The 23,035-nt window shown below is 43.9% G+C and overlaps 1 protein-coding gene across 1 annotated transcript in view; it reads left to right on the forward strand.

Moving 5' to 3' along the window:
• The first annotated feature begins 471 nt into the window (after positions 1-471).
• Positions 472-23,035, forward strand: part of LOC126992179 (uncharacterized) — a 38,141-nt gene continuing 15,577 nt past the window's right edge. Inside the window, exons 1-4 of the mRNA XM_050850840.1 lie at positions 472-531; positions 2,595-2,789; positions 17,825-18,035; positions 21,638-21,772. Of these exons, the coding sequence (XP_050706797.1) occupies positions 472-531; positions 2,595-2,789; positions 17,825-18,035; positions 21,638-21,772 (601 nt within the window). The remainder of the gene's footprint in view (positions 532-2,594; positions 2,790-17,824; positions 18,036-21,637; positions 21,773-23,035) is intronic.

Here is a 23,035-nt window from a genome sequence, read left to right on the forward strand (position 1 = left end):
TTCATCCCCAGACACCCCCAAAAGGCTACTTTTTACCTTTATCTTAAAACCACAATGAGTTTGGTCCATTAGCCTAATATAGTGCATCTGCATCTGTCATTCTTGTTTTATTGTCGCCGACATCTGACATGTTTACCCAGCCGCCAGTCGGCAATACAAGACGGACATCGTTTCAACTGCGCAGAGAACTTGTGGGTGACTTGAGAAGAGCTCCCAGACCCAGACCCAGACCTAAATGCTGAGAGGCATGTCGCGCCTGTATTGCCAGCCGCGAATTGCCACGTAAAGCCGCCTTAGGATAAGGATGTCAAGTGGAGGCCAGTGGAGACAGGTAAAAGAAAAGATACGTAAAGGTAAGGTAAGGGAGAGGTAAGGTAAAAGGTAATTTTAGGAGCAAGGTGGAGGTTGTGGGGTGAAGATTACAAAGACACTGTTAAAAAATAGGTAAGGTAAGGCCAAAAGGAGTAAGAGATGCAGATGGAATTAGTGGAGGTTGTGGGTGAGAGATACAAAGACACTGTTAAAGATAAGGTAAGGTAAGGCAAGGTAAGATATGGATAGTTAGTGGAGGTTGTGGGTGGAGAGTACAAAGACACTGTTAAGATAAGGTAAGAGTAAGGCAAGAGTGCAAGAGATGGATAGTTAGTGGAGGCCTGCAGGGTGGAGAGTACAAAAGACACTGTTAAAAATAGGTAAGGTAAGGCAAGCAAGAGAGATACGAGTGGAGGTTGTGAGTAGGGAGATACAAGGCTGCTGCTTACAAGTGGAGGGGAGATATTTAGGACACGGGAGGTAAAATGGAGACCAGCAAGGAGACAAAATCCGCTAACAGTGTGGAGAACAAATGTGGAGATCAAGGCAGTGGCAGGCGGCTTTTACTCTGATGGACCTTCCGGGAGGCTGTCAGGCGAATGGGGGATGGGGAAGGGGGAGGGAAGGGGAGGAAGGGGAAGGTAGGGGGGAAGTGTAATGCGAAGGGAAGGGGAGGGAAGGAAGGGGAGAAGTGGGAGCTACTCAGGGTGACTCATGGGGCAGCAAAGTTAAGATACCACCTAATAGGGGTTGAGATAAGGTTTGATCGCTTATCAGGGTATTAGTCTAGACCCACGAGAACGTGATAACACAGGGCGTTGTGGAGGTGGAGGAGGAGGCGGAGGAGGAGGAGGAGGGAGTTGATATGGATGAAGAGAAGGATGAGAGGATGGAAAATAGAAGAGGACGAGGAGGTTGAGGAGGCAGAAAAGAAACAGGAACAAGGAGATAAAAAGAGGAGGAAGAGGAGGAGGAAGGAGGAGGAGGAGGAGGAAGATAAGTGAGCAGGAGGAGAAAAAGGTGGCAGAAAATTTAAAAAAAAAATGAACTGACGAAGAAGAAGAAAGAAAAAGTGGAGAAAACGAAGCACGAAAACAAAATTAAAAAAGATAAAGAAAACAAAAAACGAAGTTGAAAATACAAATAAAACCAAGAACTACAACACGGAAGAACAGAAAAGGAAAAAGACGAGAAAAGAAGACAAAGAAACAGAACACGAAGACCAGAGGTAAGGCAAGTCGAGGTCACGATCAGAGACGAAGAAGCAGGGGCGCAAAGCCTTTTCCTTAAGAGCTTCACGTCTGTCTGTCAGGCCCTGCCACGCCCCTGACCAGCGCCATGAGGGGGGAGCAGCACAACAGCCTGCTCCCCACGCCTCCTTGTCATCACGCCCACACACACACACTCAATTCAACTCTTTCTTCTGTTCCTCCCTTCATTTCCTCCTATTCATTCTTGATCACCTTGTCCATCCCCTTATCTTTTTCTCACTCTACTACCCTCAATTCATTCATGCTCTCCGTCTTATTTCTTTTTTTTCTTCCTTTCACCTACACGTCGGGATGGAAATGAGCCGATGAAGGGTAGAGAGATAGAAAGGGAAAGGGAAAGGGAAAAGGAAGGAAGGAAGGAAGGAAGGAAGGAAGGAAGGAAGGAAGGAAGGAAGGTGTAAGTGGTCAATATCATGAAAAGTGGAATATGAGTAAAGTGATAGGAAGAAGAGACGAAAGAAAGAAGAAAAATGAAAGAAGGAAGAGTGAAGGAACAAAGTTGGAAAGGATTAAAATGAAGGACGAAAGGAGGAAGTGAATGAAGGAAGGAAGAACAATCTGGGACGGATAAAAAAAGATGACTGAAAGAGTGAATGGTAAAGAGTATGGAATAATAAAAAAAAGAAAGCTGGCAAGAACAGAACTAATGGAAAAATAAAAGGAATAACGGAATGAGAGAGAGAGAGAGAGAGAGAGAGAGAGAGAGAGAGGAGAGGAGAGAGAGATAGAGAGAGAGAGAGAGAGAGAGAGAGAGAGAGAGAGAGAGAGAGAGAGAGAGAGAGAGAGAGAGAGAGAGAGAGAGTGCAAACAAGCAAAAGGGAAGCAAGAAGGAAAGAGACAAACGGATTTTCTGCCCCGGAAAACTATTCCAAGGTCACTTCTCAGGATGATCTGTCACGCTCTTCGGCTCCTTCAGGTTCTGCCATCCTGGATCCGATGGCCAAACTCCTGTGATCGGCGCTCTTCACGGTATTTTCGATTAATCTCTAATATTCCTGTCTGGTGGTTTAGGAGGCAAGTCTTGCTCCAACCCTCGCTCTCGGCGGGGCTGAGGGAGCGTCAGGGGCCCAAGGTCTTCCTGGCTATGAGCGTCGGCAGAGGCCCAGAGTCCTGGCAGAGCGCCTCGGCTCCCCCCTGGGCGTTCATTGCGGCGAGTGCTGGAGATCCCGAGGGTCCAGGGGCGGGGGCGGGAAGGCCAGCAAGACAGTTCTGACCATCTCAATAACCAGAGACGACCCAGGTAATGACACGTTCATTACACGTTGTAGAAGGAAAGAACTGAAGAAGCAAATCGTGTCATCTCTACAAAAACAACAGAAAAATCAGAGAAGACAAAAATCTAGCATGAAGGCGTGGTGGTGTTGTGTGTTGGTATGAGTTGAGTCTTTCTGGGGGTGAAGGAGACTTTGCCTGTTCACCAGCACAGCACCAAGGAAAGGCGATACAAGAGAACACAAAGAAAGAGGATAAAATAGAAACAATACCGGAAAAGTAAGCATACAGAAAGAGAATAAAAGAAGGAAGATATATAAAAAGACCACCAAAACGATAATACAGAACCACAACATCGATAAAAGGAAACTACCGTGTCATCTCATCAACTAAAAAATGAACAAAAAAATCACAAAACGACAAAAAGACAAAAAAAATCTAGCATTAAGGTGTGTGGTGTTGTGTGTTGGTATGGGTGGGTCTTTTCTGGGGTGAAAGAGATTTACCCGTACCAGCACACAGTACCAAGACAAGGCAATAGAAGAGAACAACAAGAAATGAGGATAGAACAGAAACAACACCAGGAATAAGAATGATATAGAAAAGAATACAAGAAGAAGGCGTGTGGTGCTGTATGCTGGGACGAGTGGGTCTTTTCTGGGGTGAAGGAGACTCAGGAGTACCCGCACACAGCACCAAGAAAAGGCGATTGAAGAGAACACCAAGAAAAAGAGGATAAAACAGAAACAATACCAGAACAGTAATCACAAAGAAAGAGAATGAAAGAAGAAGGAAGATATACAAAAAGACCACCAAAAAATGATAATACGGAACCACAACATCGATAAAAGGAAAATATCGTGTCATCTCATCAACTACAAAAATGAACAAAAAAATCACAGGCAAAAAGGCAAACAACTCTAGCATCAAGGCGTGTGGTGTTGTGTGTTGGCGTGAGTGGGTCTTTCCTGGGGTGAAGGAGACTCATGAGTACCCGCACACAGCACCAAGAAAAGGCGGTACGAGAGAACACCAAGGAAAGAGCCAGAACACAAACACCACCAGAGTAAAGGCGAGATTTAGAAAAAAAAGAATAAAAGAAGGAAAATATAGATAAAGAACACTAAAAAATGATAATATGGAATCACATCGATAAAAAGAAATATATAGACAAATCATCCACCTTTCGGCCCTGACTAACATCCAAAATCATGGGTGAGTCTTTTCTAGGGTGAAAGAGGCTCATCCAGACCAAGGAACATAAAAAAAGGATGATATTAAAAGAGCACAAAGAAAATTAGATAAAAGCAGAAAATAATGAAAAGAAAAAGAAAACACCAAGCAAAAGAAAAATTACGTTAAAGTAAATTAAGTTAAATAAATAAATACATAACAACAATATAATTACATAGAATTAAAAAAAATATATTAAAAAAAAAAATATTATAAGTAAAGGACATCACCTTTATGCCTGAACACCAACATCATCATGGGGGAGGGGGGGGGGGAGGGGGTAGGCTCATCCAAACCATCACAGAACATCCAGAAAAGGATTTAAACACACACACACACACAAAAAACGGAAGAGGATGACTTGCTGGGCTCATGCTGCCTCCCGGAGTTCATTAGTGATGGTCTTTAAGACAGCCTTGGGGCACTCGCGATGACTCCCTTTATTCGAACAGGAAATCAATATACACATAAAGCTGGAGATTTTAAAACAAGGTAATATATCGAGAGGCTCCCTACCAATGTGCTTGAAGCAAAACATAATCAGCAGTGTGTTGTTCTTGTCACGACCTATGGGCCTGAGACACAGAGTATAGACCTTCACGGCTTTTGGAATGGAAACTGTGAAGTGCCCAGAGAGGAATGGAGAGATTATTTCCAGGAGTCACTGTATCAGATCAAGAAGGAACTGGAAATGGATGAGAGAAAAGAGATAATTAGATGACATAATAAAGCCACTTAAAAATGCAATTATCAAGACATATATAGGAGAGAGGACTTCAGATTGATTAAAAGAGTGACAGAGAAATTAATGATTACAAAAGCACTGAAGAGAAGGGCTTTCACCAGATGGCGTGGTGGTACAGAGAAGAATGAGGGACGTGTAGTAGAGGCTGTGAATTAGCGGCACAAGACAAGAACGATGGAAACGTTTGTGTGAGGCCGAGGACTTCTGCAGGGGAACGTTACAGGCTGATGGTGATGATGATGAGAGAGAGAGAGAGAGAGAGAGAGAGAGGGGAGGAAGAGGAAGACAAGTGATGTTTTTATTATACTTGGAAGGAGAGAAACTAATGGAAGGGAGAGATGGAGGAAAGGTACGGAGGAGGAAGGGGAGGAATGGGAGGAGGAGGAAGGAAGGAAGGAAGGAAGGAGAGGTGGAAGCAAGAAAAGTAAGAGTAAGAAGAGAAAAAGATAATGTGAGGAGTGGAAGAAGAGAAATGATGATGTAGGAGAAAGGAAGAGAAAGGGATGAAGGAGAGAAAAGGGAGACAATATGAGGAGGAGGAGGAAGAAGAAGAACAAGAGGAACAAGAAGATCAAGAGAATAAGAAAATGATATAGGGAACTGGGGTGAAAAAAAAAGATATAGGAAGAGCAGGTGCGAGAATAGAAAACTAAAGAAAAAATTAAAGGAAAGGGAACAAAAATAAAGAAAAGTAAGAAGAACGCAAGCAGGGAAAGGGAAGAAAGTAAAGAAGCCGAAGAGAGATAAAAAAGCAAGATATGAAGAACAGAAAATAAAAGAAATATGGAACTGGAAGAGAAGGCGATGGAGGATACATGGAAAAATGGAAACATGAAAACATGGAAATGCCGGCAAAAGAAGGTCTATTGGCTCATTACGAGGTCGCCCTCTTGGGTGATTTAATCTGCTCGACCGCCACATGGGGCTTGATGAGCAGATGAAAGCACCTCGATATTGAGGAGCAGATGAAAGCACCTCGATATTGAGGAGCAGATGAAAGCAATTCGATATTGAGGAGCAGATGAAAGCACCTCGATATTGAGGAGCAGATGAAAGCAATTCGATATTGAGGAGCAGATGAAAGCACCTCGATATTGAGGAGCAGATGAAAGCACTTGCATCCTACTACGTCTCTTCGCCATCCACTTCATACCTACTTGTCATCCACCTTCTCACCCATCTGATACACTTCGTCACCCGTCTCCGCTGGGTGGCGGAGGGTGATGGATGAGGAGATGAAGGAGGTGGGAAGACTGGTGTATGAGGTGTGTGTGATGATGAGAGAGAAGGGGGAGGGAAGGAAGAATGGTGGTGGAGGGAGGAAGAAGAAATGAAGGTGGGGGGATAGATGGATGTGGCGGTTGGTGGAAGGGTTGTGGTGGCGGAGAGGTGGAGGAAGAGCTGGAGGTGGCGGTTGGGTGATGGTGGTGGTGGTGTTGAAGGAGGTGAAGAAAGAGGAAAAGGAGGTGGATATGTGGTGTTAAGCGCACGCGCGGACACACACACACACACACACACACACACACACACACACACACACACACACACACACACACACACACACACACACACCTCAACACTTACATGACGTGGCGACATGAAGGCACACAAAACTCACCTTTCTCCTGTAAATGAAAAAAATGAAAATATAATCTTTCTGAATATTAATGTTATCTCTCGCCCACACGCTTGCCTTAATGTTGTACTTCCTTTACAATTATATGACTCAAGTGAATTGAGGTAAGTTTCACGATAAAATTCGTATAATTGAGGTGGTTTGTCTTATTAAGAAAACAATTACAGAGTGGGGCAAAAGGCACACAAACTCCACCTTCTCCTGTAAATGAAAAATGCACTATAATCTTCGAATATTTAATGTTATCTCCGCCTACACATTTGCCTTTAATGTTGTAATTCTTTATAATTATATGACTCTAAGCTAATGATAAAGTTTCCACGTAGATAAATCTTGCATAATTGAGGTGGTTTTATTCCATAAGGAAACAAATTACAGAGGGGGCACACACTAAAATCAGAGAAAAACAAATACACACAAAAAGACATCAATGTATACACAAAACAAACAAACAAAAAAAAACAGTTCCAGTTAGTAGCACAGACCCACGAATATACAACATATATCCAAACAGAAAACACATGATACTGATATATGAACACTCACAAAAAAAACGACAACGCACATAAACTCGTCCCGGCCACAACATATTCCGGTAAACTCTAAAAATAAAACACACACGCAGACTTATTAGCGGGACAAGTTAAGACAAACCAAACAAAGCAGGCACGAGTAAAACACCGGCCCTCAGCGCTGCACGGAGGATGGAAAACAACACGGAACTGAGCAAACGTTATGGGAAAAAAAAAAAATGGTACGAAAGTTAGAAAAAAAATGTTGACCTTGGGCGTGAGGAAAAGTAATTAAAGCACGGAGTCTGCCTGTATTGTACTCCTCAGGTAACCGAGGCCATGCAGGTAAGATGAAAAAATGCATATAAGGCGTAAAATGTTTAAAAAATTATGATAATTATAATTTGAACTTTCAAGTTGAACAAAAACGGAAAGATCATGCACAATGAAATATAATGAAAGAAATGCGTTAAACATAAAACAAGTATAATCTCAGGCAAGAATTAAGCAAAGGAAAAAAAAGATGCAAATTAATCGAAACAAATCGTCTTATTCCTGCAAGCAGATTAAAGAATGAGCAAAAAGAGCATTGAACAAATAAATTAACTTTTCTCTTGACACCAAAATAGAATAAAGGCGTTTGTATAGGTCAGTATGAGGACGAGGAGAATGGGGGTAGGTGACGATAGAGATGTGGAAAGGAAGGGAGGGGGGGAAGGGAAAAAAAAGAAGAGGGAAGGGAAGAGAAAAAAGAAAAGGAAAGGGAAGGGAGAGGGGAGGGGAGGGGAGGGAAGGGAAGGAAAGGGAAGGAAAGGGACTTAAGGAAAGGAAAGGGAATTTAGGGAAGTGAAAGGAGAGGATGGGAAGAGAACTTTAGGGATGTGAGAGAAAAGGAATGGAAAAGAACTTAAGAGAACTGAAAGGAAAGGAAGTTAAGGAAAGGGGAAGAAAGGAAAGGGAAGGAAAGGGAAAGGAAGGAAACTGAAGGATAGGGAAGGGAAGCGAAGGGGAGCTAGGAAAGAGAAGGCAAGGAAAGAGGGGGGAAGGAAAGAGAAAGGAAGGGAAAGGAAGGGAAAGGAAAGGGAAGGAAAGGAAAGGAAAGGAAAGGAAAGGAAAGGAAAGGAAAGGAAAGGAAAGGAAAGGAAGGGGTGAGTAGGGGAAGGGAAGGGATTGGATGTAAATTGAAGGGAAGGGAAGAAAAGGGAAAGGAAAGGAGGGGGCAGGCAGGTAAGGAGGGGAAGGGAGAAGGGGGCAAGTGAAAATGGGTATAGAGGATGGGAAGGAAAGGGAAGGGAAGAGGAGGGGAGGCAGGCAAGGATGGGGAGGAGGCCAGGCAGGTAGTGAGGGGGAGGGGGAGGGGGGGAAGGGAAACTAACCTGGCGTAAGTAGTAGCAACATCAGTCTTAAGAAACTGGAGATTACCTGCGTGATGAACAAACGGAGGATTATCTAAGGGGGGAGGGAGGGAGGGAGACAGGACGAGAGGGAGTGTTTATCTTGGGTGTGAAAGAGAAGAAGATGAGAGAGGAGGAAGGAGAAGGAAGAACAGAAAAGGGAAGAGAGGGAAAGGATACAGAGGGAAAAACGAGGGAAAAGGAATAAAAGAGGACGGAGAGGTCTTGTTGAAATGGAATTGGAGAAAAATGGAGGACAGAGGATGGAAGAGAAAGGAAGTGTATTCAACGGAGAGAAGAAAAGGGACAGAAAAAAGTAGGGATGAGAGGGAAGGAGGGACCCGGAGGAATAGATGAACGGAGAGACAGAAGGGAAGGGACGGGGAGGGAGGGGGTAGTATTTAAATCGAGGGAGAAAAGGAGGGACAAGAAAGGAGAGGAGGGAGGGGGGGGAAATATACAGAGGGAACTAGAGGGAAATAAATGCTGAAAGGAAGAGAAAGGGGAAGTATCTAAACAGGAGGAGAGGAAGAAAGGAATGAAAGGAGAAGGAAGAATAGGAAAGCAGGAGGAGGGGGAGATATTGTCGGCGTCAGGCCAAGAAAATGGAGAGAAAAATAGCAATAATTGATAGGGATGGAGGAAAGCAGGGAGGGATGGATGGAAAAAAAGAAAAAGGAGGAAATAATTACTGAAGGAATATTGTGATGAGGAAAAAAAAGTAAGAATGTAATACGACAGATAGATAAATGTATGCATGAATGGATAGATAGCCAGATCACTATACAGATACTGATAAATATATAGATAGACAAAGTAATAATGGTAACAATATAGGATGGATATCAATGAGGAGAATGATAAAAAAAGGTAGAAAGAGAAAAGACAAAAGAAATCTAAGGAAGGATGGAAGGAAGGAAGGGGGAAAGATTAGAAGGCTAAGGGAGAGGTAGGAGAGTTTAGTTAAATATTGGAAGAGAATGAGGGAAACATGCAAAGACAGAAAGGAGAAGGGCGAGAGAAGAGAAAATGGAGAGGAGATCGCTGAGGAGAAAAGGAAAAAAGAACAAAAATAATTGGTAAAGAAAGAATGGAGAAAAATGATGATGAGGAGGAAAAGGAGTGGAAATAACGATAAAAAGATAAACGAAGGGTTGAAAAGAATTAAAAAAACATTACAGGAGAAAATGAAAAATAAGTGAAAACAAAGTGAGAAAAAAGCAGATAACGAACAAACTAAAAAGAAAGAGAAATAGAAGATGGTGCAAAAAATCTAAGAATAACGAATGAGAAGACAAAGCGAACACTAGAAAGGTAAAATTAAGCAGATAATTGGAAAATAACAAAAAAAAAGTAGAATAAATAATGAAGGAAAGGAAAAAAAAAACGACGAAGAGCAAGAGGAAAGTGGAGAAAAATATACCAGAGAAAAGGAAGGAAGGAAAACAAGTAAAAAAAAATGAAAGTCGAAGAAAACAAAAGCGAAATGAAGAGAAAGAAAGAACGACGACGAAGAGAAAGAAAAAACGATGAAGAGAGAAGAGACCAGAGAGAGGAGAAGGATAGAGGGAAAACGAGGAAAAACTAACGGTGAAAGAAAATCGGAAATCTGTAAAAAAAGAAACGAAAAGAATGAAAACACGATGACGAAGAGAAAGAGAAAACGGGGAAAAGAAGGAGACCGGAGAGAGGAGAAGGAAAGAAGGAGAACGAGGTAATGAAAACGGTCATTCGAAATATCCTGCAGCAAAAGTGGAGTCCTGGAATACCCGCAGGAATATTTGAGCTACGGGAACAGGGCGGGCATTCAGGCGTCAGGGATGATATAAATAAAAAAATAAAACCAAACAACCACTGAAAAGAGAACTAAAGAAAAGAGCTAGAGTGAAGGAGGAATGTGAATAGATGGACATAGAGATTAAGAGATAAAGAAAACGAAAAATAAAGAAAAAAGAAAGGGCAAGGAAAGTATTTTCAGTACTGAAATGAAACTTAAAACTAAAAAAAATAGAGGGAATTAAAAAGTTGATAATTATTTGGGAAATTTGGTGAAAATGAGATAAACCGTGAAAATAATATGATAAAAAGATGACTTTGAAATCTGAAACGAAAATCTGGAAGGCTCAAATAAAAAAAATTAAAAAGACAGTTCAGTATCAGCCTCAATTAAAAAAAAAATAATAAAACTGCAAAAGCAAAGAACCATGAAAAAAAGATGAAAAAAAGATAAAACATGTCCCGAGCACTTGACATAAAACTGAAATACTGTAAAAAAAAACGATAAAGCAAAGAAATGAAAAACACAAACGCTCTCAAACTAAGCATCAACATTTCTAAAGATTGCAAAAATAAACCTTAGACCAAACATCACTAGGGAGAAAATATATCAAAACACAGGAAAAAAAAACAAAGAAACTCAAACCATAAACATAAAGCAGACCCCAAACAAACCAAATAACCAACAAACAATAGCGATCAGAGGCTCCTTTAACACCGACACCACCACCGGACAGGAACGCTATACAGGAGTGGCGGCACAGCGGCGGGGCGTCAGCACGGCACGGCACGTCAAAGCCGGAGGAACGCCGGAGGGGAGCACGAGGAACGAACAACTGTATTCCAACATCTCTCCCGCCCTCCCGCCCTCCCTCTCTCTCTTGTTGTCCTCTTCCTTTATCCTCTTTACTTACTTTCTTCCTCCCCTTTCTTGTTATTCTTTTCTTTTCCTCTCTTCCCTACTTCGTACTTTTCTTATTTTCTTCATTCTTTCTCTCTTCCCTCACCCCTTTTACTCTTTCTCTTCTTATTCTCTCCCTTTATCTTTTCTTCCTTTCTTCCTCCCCTTTATTATTATTTTTTTCTTTTTCCTTCCCTACTTTTTTTTATCATTTGATCCTCTCTTTTCTTCATCCCTGTCATCTATATATCCTCTTCCTTCTCTCCCCCTTACTTAATCCCTTTCTCCCTGCCCTTCTTTTCATCTCCTTTCTTCCTTATTGCCTATCTTCTTTCGTTTCTTAATCCCTCTCTCTCTTACGTCCTCCCTCCCGTTATCCTCTTCCTCGCTTTTCTTGACTTCCTTACTTTCTCCCCCCTTTTCTTGTCATCTTTTTCCCTCTTACTTCTTTACTATTTTCCTGTTTTTCATCGTTCGTTTCTCTCAGTTTCTTCCTCCCTGTATTGTTATTCTTTTCCTTTCCTCTCGTTTACTGGCTTTCTCCCTCGATTTATTTTTATCCTTTCCTCGTTTCCTTCGTCTCTCACTTCCTATCGTTGTTCTTTTATTCCCTCATTCTTCTTATTTCCATCATCCATTATCTTCCCTCACCTTTCCTCTTCGTTTCCTTCACATTCCTTTCCCGTTCTTTATTTTCCTACCTCAATTCTCTTCCCACCCATTTTCTTTCCTTTTCCCTTTCCTTCCATTCCTTTCTTCCTTTCCCTTCTGTCCTCCATCCCCTCTCTCTCCTCCCCGTTCCGTTCATTCCAAGGATTATAATGCTCTCGTAAGGTGCTTTCTGATCCAGTTAAATCTGTTTTGAGAGAGAGAGAGAGAGAGAGAGAGAGAGAGAGAGAGAGAGAGAGAGAGAGAGAGAGAGAGAGAGAGAGAGAGAGAGAGAGAGAGAGAGAGAGAGAGAGAGAGAGAGAGAGAGAGAGATATAGAGAGAGAGAGAGAGAGAGAGAGAGAGAGAGAGAGAGAGAGAGAGAGAGAGAGAGAGAGAGAGAGAGAGAGAGAGAGAGAGAGAGAGAGAGAGAGAGAGAGAGAGAGAGAGAGAGAGAGAGAGAGAGAGAGAGAGAGAGAGAGAGAGAGAGAGAGAGAGAGAGAGAGAGAGAGGATAAAAGACAAGGACGAAAGATCAGTTGGAGACATAAAGGGAAGTCACACGAGGATTTCGAGGAGGAGGAGGAGGAGGAGGAGGAGGAGGAGGTACAAATAAGTTGAAAAGGAAAAGAAGGTGGACACATGGACAAGTGGAAGAAAAAAGGATAAAGAATCAGAAAAAAAGAGGAAGAGGAGGAACAAAAGGAGCAGAAGTAGGACGAAGTGGAGAGGATACTAGAACAAAACCAGAAGGAGGAGGAGGAGGAGGAAGAGGAGGAGGAGGAGGAGGAGGAGGAAGAGGAGGAGGAGGAGGAGGAGGAGGAGGAGGAGGAGGAACATGAGTAAGAACATTAGGAGATAAAAGAAGCAGGAGGGGAAGAAGTAGCAGCAAAACAACAAGCATAAACAGGAGGAAGAGGAAAAGGAAATAAAGATAGCAGAGAGGAGAGATGGAGATGGATCAACACTAAAAGAAAAAAACGGAAGACGAGGCAAAAGAAGAAAAAGAGAAAAATGAGAACCAGAAGTACGACCAGGAATGAAGAAGACGAAGGCAAGGAGGAGATGATGGAGAAACAGGAAAAGAAAAAAATGGAGCAAACAAGAGAAGCAGGGGAGCGAAGAGAAGCATGGCCAGAAACATGACCTGCAGGCTCAGAGGGAAGAAAATGGACAAGGACGAGGGAGAGAAGAGAAACAGGATAAAAATATGGAACCCGAAGGAAACAGGACCAGGAGGAGAAAAAAGGAGGACGAGAAGTAGCAGAAATAGTAGCAGCAGCATCAGGTGACACACACACACACACACTCCCCCGCCCGTAACTTGGCGCGCCGAGCCAATGTGTCTAACTCGAAGCGCTAAACTCGGGCTCCAACCCGTCAAAGTGAGCGAGGATCCGGGCATTAAAACGGCGGACAGGCGGGCAGGGGGGGGTGGGGGGGTGAGAGTGAGGAGTCAAAGAGAAAAAGGTGAATCGGAAGGCAAGATAAGGAGGGGGAGGTAGATGGAATGGGAAATAATGACAAATACTAAGGAGGAGGAAGGAGGGTGTGTGACGGGGAAAAAAATACGATGGTCAAAAGAGTTATATACTACTCTGTGCCCACAACCCTTTACAGAGGTAATACACGGTGGGCGTTTTTCTCCGAGTTAGTCCAAGGATCAAATCGTGTGTGCTTCAGTCTGGGTGAGCAATGGTGGTGGTGATGATAGGTGTGGTGATGCTTGTAGTAGTGTTTGTGTTGTGGTATTGGTTGTGGTGGTGGTGGTTGTGATGCTGGTAGTAGTAGTAGTAGTAGTAGTAGTAGTTGCAATAATAGTGGCAGTTGTTGAAATCGTAACCGTAGCAGTAATTGTAGCAGGTAGTGGTAAGAAAGGTTAGAAAGTAGTGGTAAGAAAGTACTGATGATATACAAATACTAACATGAATATCAATAATTATCAGATATACAAATTACTGTGAAATCAATCCAATACTTAATCATTCATCACGGCATCACACTCCCGCCATTCCTTCCCTCCCTCCCCGCCACGACTCCTGTCCTCTCGCCAGTCCTCCTTACATTACATTTTACACTCAACGTCGTTTTTATAAATTCTTAACTTTATTACATCCTTTTTGTAATTCACTTTTATTATATGCTTTTGTTACTCGAATCTCACGTTTATTCCCCCTTTTTCCGGCTCATGATATCTGTCAGGTCTGGTCATTCGTTCTTTTATCTCCCAGCATTTCTTTTTTTTTTTTCGTTATTCCATTATGTGACGCCAGTGGGGCTATTTTCCTTCACTTTTGTCTGTCTCAATTCATGCATGTTTTTCAGGCGGTACACTTATCACGTTTTCTTTATTTCGCTCCACTCATGTTCTTTTAGGATAACATCACCACCTCCCAGCCATCACTGCCACTACCACCTAACCCACCACCTAAACCACCAGTACCACAACCACGACAACCATTGACTTTCCATCCACTAAAAACAGCAGCTGTACCACCATATTATAGCACTTTAATAATAATAATAATTATTATTATAATTACTATTACCATTACTATTACTAAAATTGACATTAATAACCTATTCCACGTGTGTTCTATGATATATGAAAATACTCTTTCTGATTCAAGCAGATCTACCTGACGACACACACACACACACACACACACACACACACACACACACACACACACACACACACTAACGCATTCTGTCCGCTTTAATGACTATGAAAACTGGGAAAAAATAGTAAAACGAGCAAGACCATAAATATCAACTACTGTGGCAAGACAATCCCCAAAAAAGTGAGTAATTCATACGAAAACTATGCCATTAAAAAGAAACAACAAACTGCTCTATTAACAAGTGAGTTAAACCTTACGTATCTCTTGTTGGTGAATTAAGAAACTCGCCTCCGTAAAACACAAAACAAAATACTCATCCTCAGCAGATTATTATCATCCCCGTATTAATTAGGAGCCATCCCTTCCTCGGCCATTCATCATGGAGGAAGGAAGATGGAAGCAGGAGCAGCACCGGAGAGAGAGAGAGAGAGAGAGAGAGAGAGAGAGAGAGAGAGAGAGAGAGAGAGAGAGAGAGAGATAGAGAGAGATAGAGAGAGAGAGAGAGAGCGAGAGATAGAGTGAGAGAGAGAGAGAGAGAGAGAGAGAGTGAGCGAGAGCGAGAGAGAGAGAGTGAGCGAGAGCGAGAGAGAGAGAGAGAGAGAGAGAGAGAGAGAGAGAGAGAGAGAGAGAGAGAGAGAGAGAGAGAGAGAGAGAGAGAGAGAGAGAGAGAGAGAGAGAGAGAGAGAGAGAGAGAGAGAGAGAGAGAGAGAGAGAGAGAGAGAGAGAGAGAGAGAGAGAGAGAGAGAGAGAGAGAGAGAGAGAGAGAGAGAGAGAGAGAGAGAGAGAGAGAGAGAGAGAGGGGGGGTGAGGAGTGAAGCCGGCAGACAAGAGGGGAGGCGAAGGAGGAGAGAGGAATGGGACGAACTGGTGGGAGTATGGAAGGTGAAGGGAGTTTGGGGGAGCAGTTTGAGGGGACTGAGGAGTAAAGCGGTACTGGAGAGGGATTGGCTGGGGAGTATAAAGGGGTTAGGAGATGAAATACTAATGATGGTGGGGGGGGGGGGATGTTAGTTAAAGACGGATTGAGGGTGGGGGAGGGAGGATAAGGAGGGGAAAGAAAACCTAGTTAATTATTATATTGAGTGGGAGATCGCTAGTCATATTATTACCTTGTTGAAGCTCAAAGCAGTCCTCCCTTTATTTTTTCTAATCCCTTTTACTCTAGGCTGGGTTAGTGTTGATCGTTTGTCATGGGTGTGTTTGTCCCTCAAATGTTTCGTTCCCGATCGTCGTGTCCTAAGTAATCGGACAAGCTGCGAGTATAACAACCTCTTATGGTCCCGTGTTTGATGGCGTAATTTAGAGTACTTACAATACCTGGTGACTGGTTAGCCATATTTTGGTGGAATCCTGGAATACCCTCAGGAATAAGACGGGAATTCAGGTGTCAGAATGTAAAAGAAACAAAGACCACTAAAGAGAGAGAGAGAGAGAGAGAGAGAGAGAGAGAGAGAGAGAGAGAGAGAGAGAGAGAGAGAGAGAGAGAGAGAGAGAGAGAGAGAGAGAGAGAGAGAGAGAGAGAGAGAGAGAGAGAGAGAGAGAGAGAGAGAGAGAGAGAGAGAGAGAGACAGAGAGAGAGAGAGAGAGAGAGAGAGAGAGAGAGAGAGAGAGAGAGAGAGAGAGAGAGAGAGAGAGAGAGTCGAATACAGGTGTCAGAAAGTAAAAGAAACAAAGACCACTAAAAAAAGAGAGAGAGAGAGAGAGAGAGAGAGAGAGAGAGAGAGAGAGAGAGAGAGAGAGAGAGAGAGAGAGAGAGAGAGAGAGAGAGAGAGAGAGAGAGAGAGAGAGAGAGAGAGAGAGAGAGAGAGAGAGAGAGAGAGAAAGACTACTGTAATACATGTTGGACTAAAATACTGACACAAATAAAAGCTGTATTTCAAAGATTGCGTTAGGTGAAGAATATAAGAGTTTCAGAGCCTCGGTTAGGCTCAATGTGTGGTGATGACACTACGCGCCGGGCAGCTTCATTTGGACCCGCACGGAACGACACTCGGCTCGAAACACCAATACGGGACCTTGACGAGCTCAGGATACTTCGCTCGTTCCATCATTACCGGAAGCCTTATGGACGAGCTAAGCATGAAGAACACCAAGTATAAGCTACATACACAACCTTAGTATAATAAAAGATGCATTACGTAAAATTAACACACTATCGGGCCTTGCTGCGGCTTGTCTTGCTGACCCTAACACCCTCCTCTCCTCCCTTCCCCTTCCCTCCTTCCCTCCCAGCACCCTGAGGTACGACGATTTTCTCCTCATCACTCCCTCACACTCACGCTCCCCGGTTCCTTCACACTCATTCCTCAGCACTGTGTCAGAATGAGGCCCCGTTCATGCCAAACACACACGCACGCCGCCCCGTCCCTCTCGCCGGGGCGGGGCAGAGCGCGACTCACACTCCGATCACCGCCGCGGCGTCAGCATCACCGGCCAGGCACCGATGACGTCACGGCCGGCAGCCAATCACAGGACGGAACAACCTTCTTCAAATATAACTAATTATAAGTCTTTATATACCTTCAATTCACTCCCCAGGCGATTCTCAACATGGACAAGCCTCATAATCACTGTAATAATCAAGAATAGTCGCACGGGAAGGAGCAAACTGGCAGGACAAGGCTTCAGGCGGCAGGGCGCTCACTCCATCCCACCCACCGGCCTCCCCTGCCTCATTTATGGTTTATATGCCGCGTCCCTTCCTGCAAGAAACACACCACACCGTTCCTCACCTTGATCCTCGCGTAGGGCCGCCTCAGCACACCGCCGCCAGCCACACGACACACGACACGCGCGACACACCCGCCGGGGACCCCAACACGCACGGCACACGAACACACCCTCACTCCGGCACGCTGCGCGGCACTCTGGGCTCAGCGTGACGTCACCGATGCGCCTTTGTTTTACCCACAATGCTCGATGGTTTTGTCGACATAGTTACATTGACACCTGGGGCTCTTTGGTCGCTTTCCATCAAGTAATAAGCATTGCTATTGAAGTTTACGACTAAATAAAAAAGTTTATTCCATTGTTTAGTTAAATAATAATACCAAAATATCATGGCATTCCCTACGTTACCTCTTTGAAAGTTGGCAACACATGGCGCCTCACCTCTACGTCAGTGCCTCGCCACTCGCTTGTTACTGCCTGAATATTTCACTATAAACGAAGGATTCTTCTCCAGACTCCACGCTATAAATCATTCCTCTGCGTGAGGCGGCGCGGGGATCACTGTACACCATCATGATGACTTGTACGCCCCACGCCTGCATGATCACTGCCGCCAGGGAGACACATCATTCACAGGCTTGCCAACACTGTTGACACATGTAATAATGATGCCCTTATAACCTTCACACCATTTCAAACAAAATTATTCCCCTCGTACACACAACCAGGTATTCTTCCTTCCCAGGTGTCACGAATCAGGCAAAAGTACCTGATATTCCTCTATTAATTTTATCCCTTAATTAAAACCCGGCACCTCATCAACCATTACAAAAACAAATAAAAAAACACATAATTCTCCCGCACTACAAGAATCTTTTTTTTTCCGGCCCCAGGTGTCGTGGATCAGGCGCCAGGACCTGCACGTGCTGACCACAGGTAACTTCACGTACACGACGGACACGAGGTTCCGCGCGCTGCACCTGCCCGGCTCGCCCTTCTGGAGCCTGGAGGTGGACCGGCCCGCCATCACCGACTCCGGCCTCTACGAGTGCCAGGTGTCCACGCAGCCCAAGATATTCCGCCGCTTCAGGCTCAGCGTTGTGGGTGAGTGGAGGGGGGGGAGAGGGGGGGAGAAGGGTAAGGGTAGGGGTAGGGATGGGTAGAGAGATGTGGGTGTAATGGAAGAAGGAGGTCACCCATCGTGAGTAGTGGGGGGGATTCTGGAGCTGCCCTGTGTAGCAGTGTAGGCCACTCAGCCTCTTGCAGTCTCCCTATGGTCTTAGGATCTTATGGGTGTGTTAGAGGTGGGGGAAGGGTGAGTACAGGGTGTGAGGGTGTGTTTAGGGCGGGGGAAGGGGGGGCACAGGGTGTGAGGGTGTTGGTGGAGGAAGGTGGGTACAGGGTGTTAGGGTGTATTAGGGCGGGGAAGGTGGGTACAGGTTGTGAGGGTTTGTTGGTGGGGGAAGGTGGGTACAGGGGGTTAGGGTGTCTTAGGGGCGGGGGAAGGGTGGGTACAGGTTGTGAGGGTGTGCTGGAGGAGGAGGAGGAGAGGGTACGGTGTGTGTGTGAATGTGTGTGTGTGTGTGTGTGTGTGTGTGTGTGTTACTTGAGTGAATGGTCGTGTAATCGTACTCGTCTGTAATAGTCTGTGTATTGTGAATTTTGTTGCCAATCTGTAATTTAACATTTGCTTTAGCTTTATATCAAATTCTAACATGTTTCATTTTAAAGCAAGTAAGCCTAACTAATTAACTAACAAACTAAACACGTACCTTACTGATTAGCTGACTACCAATGACCTAACATTTAACTAACCAACCAGCCAACTAACTAACCTATAAACTAACAAACAAACTAATCAACAAAATTAATGAACCAAGTAACAGTGCAGCGTGAGATGCAGATATATATGATAATTAATAAGATGGAGGTGCGTGTGTCTGAGTGTGTCGTGATGGTGTTGGTGTGGCGTGAGGGTGAGGAATTAGGGGGCAGGACGGGGCAGGGTGGAAGAGGCGTGCGTGGAGTGGGAAGGATAGACGATGGCTTCTGTCTTTCAGGTAGGCAGGGAGAGGGCGTTAGGGGAAGGTGTGAGGGGAAGGCAGCAACGTGAGCCTTTGTCCGCGTGTGTAGGTTAGGGTTGAGAGTTGCTGGCGGTGAAGTGTGAGGAGGTTTGTTGGAGTGTGTGTGGGAGTTTGGTGTGATATTAGTGTGAGGGAGTGGAGGAAAGAGGAGTGAGGTTACTTGGTGTGTGTGTGTGTGTGTGTGTGTGTGTGTGTGTGTGTGTGTGTGTGTGTGTGTGTGTGCTAGCATGGGATGAATATATATGGATGACTGAGGGTAAAGAGGATGAGACGGTGTGATGCAGACGGGAAATGAGGGAAGAGGAGGAGGAGGAGGAGAAGGAGGAGGAGGAGGAGAAAGTTAAGTAACAGGATGTAGCTACCATTGTCTTCCGGTAACAACTTTCTCGAAAAATCATCCACGGGGGGAATATCACGAAGAAAAAATAAGTAATAAAATGGTAAAAAAAAAATAAAGACTAACGACTGTGTGTGTGGTGAGGCGGCGGGGAGATGAGAGGGCATGATGAAAGGACTTGACCTCACAGAAGGCTTAGAGATAAACAAGGAAAAAGGAAAGTGTATTGCGGCGACGAGCCTGATGGGCGAGCCTCCCACAACTCACTCTGCCAGTGGGGTACCTCTTTGGCCAACTGGTTAAGGAGTGGCTCTCCCGTCGTGCTGATCACGGGTTCGATCCCCGGCGCCGGCAAAACCTTTCCTTTACTGGATTAATTTCTCGTGTGTTTCGTTACACGCAGAGGTCGTGTTGGAGTATTGTAAAGAGTAAATTCTGGCATTTCAAAAGGATTAAGATCAGTGAGAGAAGAGAAAGATAAATGGAAGAAAAGTTGTAGTGCGAAAAGGTGGGAAGTAAAGAGACGTGTGTGGAGGTAGTGAGAGGCGATGAAAGGAATGTTGTTCAACGAAGAGATGGGAAAGAAAAATAGGCAAGAGGAATGGGAAAGAAAAAATAAAGGAATGAAAATGAAAAGATGAAAAGAAAAAGAAGGAAGGGAAGGTAAAGGAAACATTAGGTCAGGAAGAAAAAGAAAGAAGAATGAGAAAAAAAAGAGAAAGAACTAGAAATACAAGACCTGGAAGGAATAAAAAAAAAATAATAATAAAAGCAAGGAACGAAAGATAAAAGAAGAACCACGGATATAAAAAAGAGGGAATAAACGAGGGAAAGAGTAAAACGAAAAATGAATAAATAAAATGAATCAAGAAGCCAAGGAATTAAAAAAGAAGAGCTGAGAAAGAAAAGCGACGAGAGAGAGAGAGAGAGAGAGAGAGAGAGAGAGAGAGAGAGAGAGAGAGAGAGAGAGAGAGAGAGAGAGAGTCCTCTTCGTTCTCCTTCTACTTCCTCTTTTCTTTTATTATCCCTTTCTCTTCCTTACATCTCTATTCTTCCTCCTCCTTTCTTCTTCTGACATTTAAAATCTACTTTCTCTGATCTCTCCTCTTAATCTTTCTTCTCCTTCACCCTTTTCATCATCGATCAACGCCTTTTTTCCCTGTCTCCCTTCTCCCTAGTTCCTTCTTCTTCCTCTCCCTACTCACGTTGCCCTCAACAACACTCCTTCTTCCTCGAATATTCTCCCTTTCCCTTCCTTTACTAACCTTTCCTCCACTTCTCTCTTCCATCTTCCCCTTTTTTCCTTGTACTCCACTTTCTGTCGCACACCTTCGCCTCGCTCGTCTTTCTCTGCCTTTCCTTCTCGTCTTCCCCTACGAGTTATGTTTCTCTTATTTTCTTCCTTATTTCTTTTCTGTTTTCTCTTGTCTTGCTTCTTCTTCTTCCTCCTCCTTCTGTGCTTTCAATTTTAATTTCTTTTGCTGTCTATTTTTCAACGTCTTCTGAACTGTTTTCTAACTCCTTCCTTCCATTCTTCCATTTTTTCCTTACTTTGTGTCACCTTTACATTCCTTCTTTCTCTTTTCCCTTCATGTTTACTGATTTCTCTTTATACTACTACACAACATTTTCATAGTTTTTTTTAATTTTATCTTTCTTCTCGTTCTCTTCTTCATTGTTCACAAGAATTCGTTGTTTTTCATCCACTTGTCTTTCACCATCTCCATATTATTGCCGTTTTCTTTTCGTCTTTCTCTATATTTTCCTTCCCATAAGCGTCCTACAGATTCACCAAACTTTCTCTCCCTCCTATCAATTGTTGTCCTTAACTCCTCCTCCTCCTCCTCCTCCTTCTCCTCCCTTTTTTCCCTATATCTTAAAACCTACAACTGGCCTCCTCGCAGCCGGCGTTTTGATGCCTTTTACTCTGATTTTTTTTTTTCATAACTTCCTTGGCCAACACCAATTTGCAAAGAAAATTTGACAATGATTGCCACAGGAATGACCGATACCATTAAAGACGTGTCCATATAACATGATTGATTTGTATGTATCTGGGCAGAATGAAGCTATTAACCATGTTATAAGATTCATTACGTAATTGGCTATTCTGCCAGTGTGAACCGTAGAGCAAAGAACCTGAGATTTTATAATTTTTCAAGTCCTCTACGCAATACCCCTCCCCCCTCCTCTCCACCACACCCCTTTACACCCCTTACACACACTACCTCTTACACCCCACACCTGTCACCCCTAATCTAACTCCTTCCCACCTCTCCCCCCAGTCCCCAGCGCGCGCATCACCGGCTCGAGGGAGATCTTCATGAAGGCGGGCAGCGACATCAACATCACGTGCGTGGTGAAGGGCGCCATCAGGGGAGCGCCCGTCACCTGGTACCACGTGCTGCCCCGCGACCCACGTGAGTACACACCGGGGGAGGGGGGAGGGAAGGGAGAAAGATAAGGAAAAGATGATGGGTACGAGAGGAGGGGAAAAGAGATGTGAAAGTTATGAAAGGGATAGGGAAGAGGGGAAAAGAGGAAGGAAGAGATAAGGAGATAAAGGATGGGAAGGGGAGGAAGGGAAAAGTGATGCTAGGAAGGCTAAAAGGGGAGAATGGATGCAGGGGAGGAAAGAAAGGTGAGGAGAAGAAAGACTATAAAGAAGACAAAGAGAGGGAGAAAGAAAGACGAAGAACAAAACGAATGAAAGAGAAACAGAACAGAAGAAAGACAAATAACGAAAGAGAAAAAGCAGAAGAACAGATTGCAGATAAATGACAAGATGTGTGGAAGGGGAGAGAAAGGAGGGGTGAAAATGGTTTGTGATGGAGGAGAGTGTGTGGAGCTGGACGAATGTGGAGGAAGAAAGGAAGGAAGTAAGAAAAGAAGGGAAAGAAGGGAGAGAAAAAGGGTTGTGTGTTTTGTTTTAAAGTGTGTTCCCTTTTTGTTATTTTGTTGTTGTTGTTGTTGTTGTTGTTGTTGTTGTTGTTGTTCACTCTGCAAGATTGAATGCTTTGCTCTTGCTTTTTTGTCTTTCTTTTTCTTTGTCGAACGAAGCTTTTGATTTTGCGGATTGTTTCTCTCTCTCTCTCTCTCTCTCTCTCTCTCTCTCTCTCTCTCTCTCTCTTCTTAATTTGTCTATTTTTACATATATTTACAAGAATAATAAACCTTTTCTCTTATCTAATACTCTTACCCGTTCTTTTTTTCCTTGCCTCTTATTCCTCTCCTTTTTTCCTATTCTTTCGTTCTTCACTTCATCGGAATCTCAGTCTCCACAGGCAAACATTTTCTTTTCTCTCTCTTATCTATCGCGTTTTTCTCTCCTGCATTTTTCCCTCCATTTCCTCCGCGTCCTCTCTTCCTCCTTCCATAAAACGTTTCCTAATACCATTCCCCTTTCTTTCCTCTCCCTCTCATCCACGTCTTCTCTCCACAGGCTGAGAAGATGGAGGGGGGGGAGAGAGAGAGAGAGAGAGAGAGAGAGAGAGAGAGAGAGAGAGAGAGAGAGAGAGAGAGAGAGAGAGAGAGAGAGAGAGAGAGAGAGAGAGAGAGAGAGAGAGAGAGAGAGAGAGAGAGAGAGAGAGAGAGAGAGAGAGAGAGAGAGAGAGAGAGAGAGAGAGAGAGAGAGAGAGAGAGAGAGAGAGAGAGAGAGAGAGAGAGAGAGAGAAGAAGAATTA

The sequence above is a fragment of the Eriocheir sinensis genome, unplaced genomic scaffold (assembly GCF_024679095.1).
Source record: "Eriocheir sinensis breed Jianghai 21 unplaced genomic scaffold, ASM2467909v1 Scaffold411, whole genome shotgun sequence".
In the NCBI taxonomy this organism is placed as follows: Eukaryota; Metazoa; Arthropoda; class Malacostraca; order Decapoda; family Varunidae; genus Eriocheir; species Eriocheir sinensis.